This window comes from Rana temporaria, chromosome 7 (genome assembly GCF_905171775.1).
Source record: "Rana temporaria chromosome 7, aRanTem1.1, whole genome shotgun sequence".
Classification (NCBI taxonomy): Eukaryota; Metazoa; Chordata; class Amphibia; order Anura; family Ranidae; genus Rana; species Rana temporaria.
The window spans coordinates 14001612-14014195 of NC_053495.1; the positions used below are offsets into that span (position 1 = coordinate 14001612).

At 44.8% G+C, this 12584-nt stretch overlaps 1 protein-coding gene across 2 annotated transcripts in view; it reads left to right on the forward strand.

Moving 5' to 3' along the window:
* Positions 1-237: 237 nt before the first annotated feature.
* IP6K2 (inositol hexakisphosphate kinase 2) overlaps positions 238-12584 on the forward strand; it is a 54681-nt gene continuing 42334 nt past the window's right edge. Inside the window, exon 1 of one of the 2 annotated variants that reach the window (XM_040358939.1) lies at positions 238-385. In XM_040358939.1, the coding sequence (XP_040214873.1) occupies positions 253-385 (133 nt within the window). In that variant the 5' untranslated portion in view covers positions 238-252. The remainder of the gene's footprint in view (positions 386-12584) is intronic. The other variant, XM_040358938.1, reaches the window with a different exon arrangement.

Consider the following 12584-nt stretch of genomic DNA (forward strand, 5'->3'; position numbering starts at 1 on the left):
ATGAGGTGACAGGGACCATCCTCCATTATATGAGGTGACAGGGACCACCCTCCATTAAATGAGGTGACAGGGACCCCCTCCATTATATGAGGTGACAGGTCCTCTTCCCTGCCTATGTACTGAGCTCTCTGTACTGATAACAACAATCCCCCACCCCCTCACTCTCCCCCCTCCTCCTCTCCCTCTGGCACATTCTACCCCAGCAACCAACAGTCCCTTAGCAACACGGCCGACGGCTTAGCCAATCTGACGATGCAGCACACGCCGGGCCAATGGGAAGGCGAGGCCACAGCGAGGCCAGGAGAAGCCAGAGCCGCCATTTTCATTCCGCTGAGAGACAAAAGAGAGGAAGGAGCCGGAGAGCCGGGCCGAGGGAGGACCTCAGGTAAAGAAATTAATGAGGCCTTCATACACCGAACCTGGGGGGGACAGGCCTGGGGGGACACCGGGGTGTGGCAGGGAAGGTGATAGTAATGGATGGTGACCGGAGCACTTGTCGGGGGATTCCCAGTATTGCCTGTCGGGTTTATTCGAGGAAACCAGTTAACGGACTAGAGGGGTGCATTATCATGTCTATTAGAGGTGAACAGAGGGACTACAAGTCCCAGAATTCCCTGTGTCGTCTGTTAGAGGTGACCCGTGGGGGACTACAACTCTCAGCATGCCCTGTCATGTCTATATGAGGGGGGGCTACATGTCCCAGAATGACCTGTGTTGTCTGTTAGAGGGGACCAGAATGCCCTGTCATGTCTATTAGAAAAAACTTGTGGGGGACTACAACTCTTAGCATGCCCTGTCATGCCTATTAAGGGTGAACAGGGGCACTACCAGACCCAGAATGCCCTGTCATGTCTATTAGAAAAAAATTGTGGGGGACTACAACTCTCAGCATGCCCTATCATGCCTATTAAGGGTGAACAGGGGGGCTACCAAACCCAGAATGCCCTGTCATGTCTATTAGAGGAAACCAGCGGTGAACTACAACTCTCAGCATGCCCTGTCATGTCTATTAGAGGTTTAAAGGGGCATTACAAGTCCCAAGATGCCTTGTCAAGTCTGTGGCAAGGTGAATAAAGGGGACTACAACTCCCAGCATGCCCAGGCAGGTCAATTAGAGTAGGTCTATAATTCCCAGTGTACTTTTTTGGGTCTATCGGAAGAGAACAAGGGGACTACATGTCACAGAATGCCCTGTCAGGTCAGTTAGGAGACCAGCGGGGGGTCTGTAAGTCGCAGAATATCCCCATCTGCTCTGTTAGAGATGATCAGCAGGACTTCAAGTCCCAGGATGGTCTGGTAAGAGAACAATGGAGAGATTACAACTCCCAGCATGCCCTGTCAGGATAATTAGAGGAGGTAAAATGAGACTACACCTCCCAGTATACCCTGTTAGGTCTATCAGAAGAGAACAAGGGGACTACAAGTCACATAATGGCCTGTTAAGTCGGTTAGGGGGGGGGGTCTGTAAGTCGCTACAAGTCCCAGGATGCTCTGTCAGGTCTGGTAAGAGAACAATGGAGAGATCACAACTCCCAGCATGCCCTGTCAGGATAATTAGAGGAGGTCAAATGAGACTACAACTCCCAGGATACCCTGTTTAGGTCTATCGAAAGAGAACAAGGGGGGGGGAGGGTCTGTATGTCGCAGAATATCCCCATCTGCTCTGTTAGAGGTGACCAGCAGGGCTACAAGTCCCAGGAAGCTCTGTCAGGTCTGGTAAGAGAACAATGGAGAGATTACAACTCCCAGCATGCCCTGTCAGGATAATTAGAGGAGGTCAAGGGAGACTACAACTCCCAGGATACCCTGTTTAGGTCTATTGAAGAACAACAAATGGCAGAATGCCACATTAGCTCAGTTAGAGGTGATCGGCTGGGACTACAAGTCCCAGGATGCCCTGTCAGATCAGTTTGATAAGACCAGTGGAGGACTACAAGTCTTAGAATGCCCCATCCCAGGTGGATAAAAATCAATGGCCCAGATTCAAGAAGCAATTGCGCCTGTGTAACCATAGGTTTACGCAGCGCAATTGCTTACTTGCTCCGGCGTTACGAATGCTCCTGATTCAGGAACATCGTAACGCCGACTGCAGCCTAAAATCTGCGTGACATAAGGCTCTTATGCCACGCTGATTTTAGGCTGCATTCTTGCGTTGACCGCTAGGGGGCGCTCCCATTGTGATCAGCGTATAGTATGCAAATTGCATACTAACACCGATTCACAATTGTTGCGCGGGCCCTGCGTACGCAAGTTACGTCGTTTCCGTACGGCGTGCTTAGCGTAAGGCTGCTCCTGCTAATAGCAGGCGCAGCCAATGCTAAGGATACCCGTCGTTCCCGCGTCGCGACGTTCGATTTTTACGTCGTTTGCGTAAGTGAATCGTGAATGGCGCTGGACGCCATTCACGTTCACTTTGAAGCAAATGACGTCATTTGCTGCAATGTATGTCGGGAAAGTTTCCCGACGGAGCATGCGCTTTACGATCGGCGTGGGAACGCGCCTAATTTAAATGATTCCCGCCCCCGGTGGGATCATTTACATTGCGCGCGCTTACGCCGGGCAATTTTGCCAGCGCGCCCTTGCAATTTATGGAGCTACTGCTCCGTGAATCGAGGGCAGCGGCGCAAATTTGCGGGGGGCGCAGGGCAAAATCTTTGCCCTGTGCCTCCGCAAAAAAAGAGCAAATCTCTTTGAATCTGGGCCAGTGATTTTTTTTTTTATTTATTTTAAAATCCTGTTTTTTTTTGTGGGGGGGGGGGGGGGGTGGATTTTTATCAAATTAATTTTAATAAAAATAAATTGGAGTAAAACGTATATCTACAGATAGTTTTCTATTTAAGATACATTAATCATTTTAGTTTATTCAGCATGAAATGGAGCTTAGTTCTGTAGCATGAGGCTGTATGTTCTACTATATTTACATTTTTGGTCAATGAATCCAAGCTGGGATAACAGGCACTGCATCGATGCATTCACAGTAATCATGAGATAAACCGACGATCGGGAATATTCCTTTATCCCATTGTTTTGCAAATCTATGTACACTACAAACTGTATGATTGAATCAGTTCTGATATCGCTGTTTTACTAACCTGACCGCTTATTATTCTAAATGGGAAACTTTCATTTTGTTTGCAAATATTAAAGATTCTAACTACCAGCAAGAATAAGTCTTAAAGAGCACCTGTCATTTCAGATCCATCATGGCAGCGCCTGTTAGCGGGCGTCCAATCACCTGCTGCCGCCACGTCCCTCCCCTTGTGTCACTGCCGCACCACCAGCCGTCCCATTAAAGTGAATGGAACTGTCGGTGAGCCAACAGCGGGTCAGGGGAGGAGCCTCTGCAGGACAGAGATGATAGTTGCTCTTTAAAAATTATGATTTAAAGCAGGAGAAAACTCGTCCATAAAAACAGTTTAATTTATGGCACATGCCGGAAATGTAAGGCTCCCATTGGTTGTGCTCTCAACCAAACTGTCAAACCATCCAATGGCTGGTGTCATACCTGATCATATGTGCAGCATCATGGCAGTTGTACATTAAATGGAGGCAAAGATGGCGGCTTCCTTGGCTGTAAACGATAGGAGGGTTTGCTTGCACTTTAAATCAAATCCACTCTGGTCCCATCAAATCTATTAGAGGAGACCGGAGGGACTACAAGTCCCAGAATGCCCTGTGGGGCCAATTAAATGAGACCAGTGGTAAACTACAAGTCCCAGAATGCCCTGTTGGGCCTATTAGAGGCCTAGATGGCCCACTCAGGGTCTATAGGATATAGCCAGCAGGGGACTACAAAACCCGGCATGCCCTGTTGGGTTTGTGAGAAGTGACTGCCAGATGACTACAAGTCCCAGCATGCCCTGTCCAACTTTAAAAGGGTCCTCGGTTGGTGGTAATGTCATGGTGGAAGGGAAGGACCCAGCAGGCATTTAGGCTCATTTTGCAATGGAGCTTTAAGGAAATCCCATGAAAATACAAATTTAGCTCCGTGGTTGTCATTCTGTATTCATTATTGTGTCATTGATGTAGAACAAGCATGCAGCCAGGGAAGTCTGGACTCCTCTTGTATACGGTGTAGATAGCGAGGCAGAGGTGAGAGATGACTGCCCTGAAACCGGCACATAAGTCATCGGTGGCATCGCCCGTGTTTTTGTCCTCGCAGGTTCTCTTTAATACTGATGCGCTTTCTCCTCTACGTTGCGTCACATTGTTTGCATCCGCCTTCGGGCTCTGCTCCCATGGGGGGGAGGGGTGATGTAACACTGGTGACAGGGAGGACAGATGACTACATCCTGCATATAGCATGGAGGTTCCCAGAGACCCTGGAGGATGGAGAAGAACCCCCCCCCCCCCCTACCACCGGCTGAACACCAAAACAATAGAAATCTCCTAGGCTTAGCAATGAGGGCATTGTGACCCCCAACCGAAGTCCTAATAAAAAAATACATTTTTAAATTGCCCCTGTGTGCTCGCACGCAGAAGCGAACGCATACGTAACACCTGCCCACATATGAAAACGATGTTCAAGCCACACATGTGGGGTATCGCCGTGAACGTTAGAGCGAGAGCAATAATTCTAGCCCTAGACCTCCTCTGACTCAAAACATGTAACCAGTAAAAAAAATGAAAGCGTCGCCTATGGAGATTTTTAAGTACCGAAGTTTGGCGTCATTCCACGAGCGTGTGCAATTTTGAAGCGTGACATGTTTGGTATCTATTTACTCGGCGTAACTTCATCTTTCACATTATACAAAAAAAATGGGCTAACTTTACTGTTGTTTTTTTTTGTAAAGCATGAAACGCATTTGAAAAATTGTAGCGCAAATACTGTGCGAGATAAAAAGTTGCAATGACCGCCATTGTATTCTCTAGGGTCTCTGCTAAAATATATATATATATATATATGTGTTTGGGGGTTCTATGTAATTTTCTAGCAAAAAATATGATCTTTACATGTAGAAATGAAGTGTTCGAATTGGCCCGGGCCTGAAGTGGTTAATAAATAACCCACACTCTCACCCTGCTCTGCCCCTTTTTTTTTATTTTTTATATAAAACCTTATTCGCACACACCTACATCATCTACCCTCAGCTGGTCAACTACTTCCTATGTCATGACCTAAAGCCTGACCAGGAAGTAAGGCAGAAGTAATAGAGCAGTGTGTTTAAACGGCTATGAAGAGAGTTAGGTAATCTGGTGTAGAATTAATGGAAAACTGTTTTATTTTTGCAATATAAGTACTGTATATTGGTACATAGGGGAGCTGGAATTTAGAAAAAAAAAAAAGTGAACTAATCTTTTAAGCATTTGACACTTCTGAGACTTTCAAATGGCTGTGTCCCTTTGTGTGCTTTCACAATCAATGGCCAATTGCACCCATTGGATCTTTAGGGTGCTTAGGGCATGCTGGAGCTTGTAGTCCTGTCAGATTGACCTGTTAACCTGCATAGAATGCTATGCTTTGGAAACCATGGGGTCCGGTGGGTTGAAACCTATAGGCATTATTATAGAATGGAAATTGTTTTTTATTTTAAAGGGAGTCTGAAGCCAAGCACCTTCATAGGATGTTCAAACAAAATAAATACGTCGCTCAGAGCAGTGGCCTTAGTATAAAGCCGGAAGTTGCAGTCCAGGTGCCGAAGCTGTGTCCTCCCTTCCCCCAAAAATACATTATAGTCAACAGAGAGAGACAGCTGGCAACTCCATAAACCTCAGATCTTTTTTTTCCATACCAGTGAGTACAAAGACAGTGGCAGATGCGTTTCGGCGATGAGCCTTGTTCACAGCACACACCTTCATAAGATGCTTTAGATACAAACTGCTGTTCTATGGGGGAAATTATTCCTCCTCTGTGATTCTAGTAATTGCTGGAGATAGATAGATATATATATATATATATATATATATATATATATATATATATATATATATATATATATATATATATATATATATATATATATATATATATATATATATATTTTTGCACATTTCATAGAATATAAGTGTATAATTATGATAATATTGAACATAACATCTACATGCTAGATCTTCATATTTTTCACCAGTCTTTTGTGTAAGTCCTTGTAAATGTATCCCACAAAGTCCTTGGCTGTTAGATCTTTCCGGATATCATTTACAATCTAGCTGAATAGGTTCGGCTTAAGTGGGAGGAAAGGTTTCACAACCAACATACGTGTTACATTTTACTTCCCCAATCTCTTCTAGATCTTTCACACGGCCATTTAGCTACATACGCTGGATTCTAGTGACAGGGATCAGTGGATTCTTCAGTGCATGTTTTGCTCGGCTTGTATAAACTAATGATGGCGAGGCAACAATTATCAGGTATATTGTTCCGTCTTTCCTAAAACTTTAAAAGCTACTTTCACCTTTTACAAAAAAATAATAAATGCACATTTTTTGTGTTTTTTGAGGTTAAAGGATCTGCATTTATTTATTTTTAAACAGGAGCCTGCACTTTCAGTCTCCTGCACCCAGCTTTCTGTCCGTACCTTTTGTAGCAGCTGTCAGCTTGTAAGCTGTAGGGGGAGTGTGACTGGACTACGAGCATGCTGATCAGCATGCTTGCGGGCCCATTCATTCTACAATGACAGATGGGACTTGTAGTTCTCATTTACAGGTCCCTGTATATGAATGGTGCAGCTGTACGAGCGGAGCCTTGCACAGTTTTTAAAATATGACAGCGGGTAAGGGGAGAGGATCCCCCCCATCTGCTGTCCCGGGGATCGGAAGGATCAGGGGTGCTGGGGGAGGTTGCTGAACATGTTCCACATGTTAACACTGGCTGTTATGCAATAGCTACTTGAGGTCATTTAAGTATGCTCCAAGCTTGCCTTGTATGATTGTATTGGGCCACATCTGAGTGGCTTTGCCATAGCAACCGGACTCATCCCAGTGCAAATTACAAGATGAAAGTAAATACTCAATGACTGCTGTAGCCAAATTTAGATCCATTGCATTCATTAACAAGTCATTATGGTCCTTAAAGCTGTTTTTTTGCTTTTCCTTTTGAAAACAACTTCTGCTCTTAAGGAAAGGAAATCGGATATTGGGCTCTCACCATTCTACTTACTGAGCCATTAGGCCGTAGTGCTGGTAGAAAGCAGGTACAGCCATTGTAATGGTAAAGTGGAAAACCACTTCTGTATACTTGGTTCATAATGACTGATGACTTGTGTAATAACTGATAGATTAACAGATGCATTCTGTACCATTCCTTGTAAGGAAAATGACAATATGTCTCAAGGTTTGATGGAATATGATCTTGCATAATGTTATATTTATTCCTTGGTGGGGTAGGGGCTGTGTTTTGATGTAGCTTGGGTTGTGAGGACATGTCTTGGCTGGAAAACACCACCCAGTGTCAAATGTACCCACTTCTAGGATCTGACAGTGATTAAGGCCTGTTCTGCCGATGTCCTGATACATGTTCTGGTCATTATCGCGTTTGCCAAGCTAGTTCCTATTAAAAAGCCCATTTAGAACTGACCTGACCTAACCCTGTCTGTCCTGGAACACACTCCCTTCCATAAATCTTGGTTGGGGGGGGGGGGGGGGGGGGGGGGGTCAGTGACCTTTTACTGTTTGCCTTTTATTTACAGTTTATTTTAGACCCATGGCATTATCATCAATCAATGCAATGCCCTCCTATTTCTGTTCATGCTTTATTTATGATTTGTTTTAACCCTCTAGGGCAGTGGTCATCAACCCCGTCCTCAGGCCCCACTAACAGGCCAGGTTTGCAAGATAACTGAAATACATGACAGGTGATATCATTTGCTGCTCAGTGATTGCAGTATTCTAGTCTGCATCTCCCCAAGGAAATACATAAAACCTGGGCTGTTAGTGGGCCCTGAGGACAGGGTTGATGACCACTGCTCTAGGGTAATTAAAGGTAACCTGTCATCAAATTGGTTGCATTTATTATTTAAAGTGATTCTAAACGTGTTTTTTTTAATTATTATTATTATTATTATTATTGAACCTGCTCTGTACAATAATTTTGCACAGTGCAGCCCTGAGCCTCCCTTTTCTTTTCTTTTCTTTTTTTTGGGTCCCCTGTCGGTGGTCCTGGCTCTCCAGCAGGCTTGCTCCTGAGAATGGACATTGCCCATTCACACACAGAATCCCGGCTTGGCCCTGCCCCTCGCTCTTCTCATTGGCTCACTGGCTGTGAGTGACAGCAGTGGGAGCCAACGCAGAGAGAAACCAGAGAGAGCCACTGCTCTCATGTGCATCACTAGTTCAAGATTGTGCTCAGGTAAACTATTAGGTGAAGCTGTGGTTTTTCCTGAATGCATTAAGGTAAAAAACATTCTACCTTTTTAGAACCACTTTAAAGAGGAAGCAAAGGTAAAGCGGAATGGGCTACTACTATGCATCGCATAGTAGCCCATTATGTGTCACTTACCTGAAGGAGAAGCCCTCGATGTCCCAGTCTTCCTCGCTAGTAGTGAGCGGCCATTGTTCACCCCTCTTCTTCCGGGGTCCGAACTCGGGCTCTGTGACTGTCTGGAGTTGCGTGACGTCACTCCGGGAGCCGTCACTTACAGCATGACCCCATTCATAAAACGGCACGCTCAGTGCGCCTGCGTCATTGTCTACGGCGCGCATGTGTCGTAGACTTGGGTACAGTCTATTTTGCAAATATCTCCTAAACCGTGTAGGTTAAGGAGATATTGCAAGCACCTACAGGTAAGCCTTAATCTAGGCTTACCTGTAGGTGAAAGTTCTGCCTTAGGGTTTACAACCACTTTAAGTCCTTTGGGGGGGGGGCCCTCAGTAATGTTTCTTCTGCATTATGAAATCTCTGGAATTCTGCATGCAACACCAATCGCACTGCTCTTGCGAGATGCGCAGGGCTGTCATTTATTCTGAATGACAGCGCCCCCGCGCATCTCAGTCGGCAGCATAATCGCGGGTCTGGGAACCGCAGGGAAACCACATGATCGAAAACACCATTGTGCCATGTTTTTGTGCGTGTACACGACAGCCAAATGAATGGGCTGCTGTGCCCGAGCAAACGTGGGATGCACAACCCGCACTAGTGTGAGAACCGAGCCTACGGCTTCTACTGCTGCTTATTGATCCATGTTCTAGTCCAGTTCTCCTTGGATATAATGAACACTATTGGGAAAGGAAAATAATGTGACTGTCGCTGTTCACTTTAATTTTTCAGCACATTGATGCAGAAACATTTGCTCAGGTCTGGTTGCTATGAGCATAAACTATTCTGTAGGTTTTATATGAAAACAAAGAGGGAAGTCTCAAGCAATGGTGTCAAATAAATAAACTTAATAAATCTGTTATTCATTTATAGATTTTCAGTTCTTAATGGAAAAGTGTGTGTATATTCTTTCCCAGGCATATCTCTTATGAAATCATTGACTTTTCAGGCCGCGTAGAATTCTGTGGAGAGGGTTTTGCTCCCAAGTGAAAATCCGGTTCTGACCAGTTTCAGTTATCTTTGTCAACACAACCTGGATCCGTCTGACCAGCACCAATTCCCCTTTTTTATGGTTCCTGCATGCTTGCTGTGATCCAGTTACATTACATTCTCACTAGAAATCTGCATACACATTTATGATACCATTTGTCAACCTTTTAAATCTGATAGGAATGGAATGAGTGTTGTTATAGTTGCCCGGGGCTAGATAAGCCTCTTAAATATTTGATAGAATGTTCTATTTATATGGGAAAGCTTCAGATTGCAATCGCCTAATTCCATGTTTTCTGTATATAGTTCATCTAATGAAAGCCTTTTTATTTAGAAAACTAGGTCTGAAACACTTGTATTATGTAAAGGTTTGCCCTAAGATCAAGGACTTGTTATGATTTTGAAGAAACCCATTCTGAATCTCTGTTCTATACAGACAGCTGACTGCTTCACGCAGCTCCATGAGAAAAGCCCAGAACATATGTAGGTGGCATCGTTTAGTTGGCTGTACCTTGGGAAAATGCTCAGAATGCATGTGGAGAATCCGCCTCAACAACACCGGGCATCTTGCTGAAAGCAACATTATGCAAATGTATATTAAAAAAAACATTAAGCCTTTAAATATATCCATAATTTGAATTACTGCTTGAAATCAATCTTCAGCTGCCCACAGTTTCCTGCACAGCAGAGATCAGAGTGGGAGGTGATACTTTGAGACGGGCTCTGCTGCAGATTAAAAATGTTTTATTTCTATATCATATATCTAAACCCAAGGACAAAAGTGCACCATTCCTTGGGGCTCATACACACAGGCGTGCACTTTGCTGCATATAGATACGCACATGCACACTGGTCCAAAACTAGAAAAATCTGCATTCGCTGTCGGGCGTGTGGATCAAATATAAAGTGATATTAAAGGGAGATTTTATTTTTTATATATACACACACACACACAATTACAACAAAGCTATCATACTTGCCTGGTCTGTGCAATGGTTTGGCAAAGAGCAGCCCAGCGCTTCCTCTTTTTAGGTCCCACGTTGTCGCTTCTGTCCCCTCTCTCCTGCCACGTTTCCTCCCATAGCAAGTAGCTTGCTATTGGGGCACCTGAGCAGGCTCGCTCCCAAGCCGCTGCACTGTCTGTCCATTCAGAAGCAGAGGGTGGCTCAACCCCCCCCCCCTCTTTTTTTTTAGGTCCCACGTTGTCGCTCCTGTCCCCTCTCTCCTGCCACGTTTCCTCCCATAGCAAGTAGCTTGCTATTGGGGCACCTGAGCAGGCTCGCTCCCAAGCCGCTGCACTGTCTGTCCATTCAGAAGCAGAGGGTGGCTCAACCCCCCCCCCACCTCTCTCTCCTCCACTAGCTGTGATTGACTGTAGCAGGAGCCAATGGCTCCCACTGCTGTCTCAGCTAATGAGGAGGCAGAGGCCATGGAGAGCTGAGGCTCTCGTGCACATCACTGGATGGGAGAAATATTAGGGGGGCTGCTGCATGAAGAATGCATGAAAGTAAAAAACCTTGAGCATTTTCAACCACTTTAATGTTGTATGCATGGAAATATTTGTGCTGAAGTTTGCATGCGTACAGCATACCTGAACCCCATTGGATGCCACAGCCACCGCTCAACACCAACATGCAAATATTAGCTGCTGTTTACACACTGATGCCTCCATCTCCCTCCTGAGAGAGATATTTATGCGGCAGTGGTGCTTGCACAGAATGACTTTGGATGTTTCTGAATGACTGAAAAATTCTGACATTCTGAAAATGTACTGCTGAATAAATGACTCCCCAATACTTGGAGCAATGTGTTTGCTACACACTTGTGATATTTACATGCTGGTCCGGAACAGTGGTCTATGTACACTGGACTCTTATAACTATTGCATGCATACATTGTATAGGCAACTATTTACATGGGATCCTTTTGCCAACAAGAGCCTGTGTAAATAGTATGTAATGGATGCATTTTTTTTTTTTTAATAAAGGATACCTATTGATCTTGACAGAAATGTCCTTGTCACATACTGTGAGGTGAACCAAAAGCACAAAACAATGTTATCTTCTTTCTGTAATCTGCTAATCTCTTTACCACCATGTAATAGAGATGTAGACTTGTTTGAGGGCTTGTCTGTTAAGCTTCCTTTTATCAGGACACCACTGCACGTGTATGGTGTGAGCAGGGCACATACAAAACAATTTGTTTTCTGTGTGCCCTGTTCACACCATTCATATGCAGGAACATTCAGTTTAGCGGACATGATGTAAACAAGGCCTATGGGGGTGACAACCATTTTTCGCTCTGTAGAACCGGATTGAGGAGTGAGTGTAGCCACCCTAGGATGAGAAGTGTGTTTTATTTACTGGATTACTAGAGAGGGGGGGGGGGGGGGGGGAACAATGCAGCCACCACATGAACTGGTGTCTGCATTATATATGTTATGGGTTCAGATGCGCTTTAAGGCAAATATGAGATGTTTGGGCAATTTACAATACAAGCACACAAACAGGACTGTAGTAGTTTTCTCATACGCCATCATAGTTTAAAGTACATGTGAACCCTCACCTTGTCAACCGACCCCTTTAATTTAAAATAGAAATGCAAGTCAGAACGTTTGTGTATAGATATAAAAAAACATTATAAATTCCCTTCTTTTTTTTATTATTTCTTTTTTATAAATGATCACATAATCTCTGTTCTCGGCTGCTTATAAAACCGAGAGCTGTGGTAGGAGAAACAAAAACACACTAATGATCTTTCCAGTAAATGGTTATTTGGGGGGGGGGGGGTTCATGACAAATCTTGGAGGGTAGGCACAGCTAGAGAACTGACCACTAAGGATGAGCTCTGGTGTGTTCGCATAGAACACGTGCAGAGCCCGCCAGGAAGTGTGCACGGCGCTGCGCTAATCACAGACAGGGAGACATTTCACGATCCCTGCAGCCGAGCATCGGGACAATGTCTCCCTGGCTGTGATTAGCACATCGCCGTGCACACTTCCTGGCAGGCTCTGCATGTGTTCTATGCAAACACGCAGGAGCTCATCCTTACTGACCAATCATGCCTAGTGTGGTCAGTTTTTTAAAGTAGGAAAGCAAGAGGGACTGGCAGGAACACCAGGGAT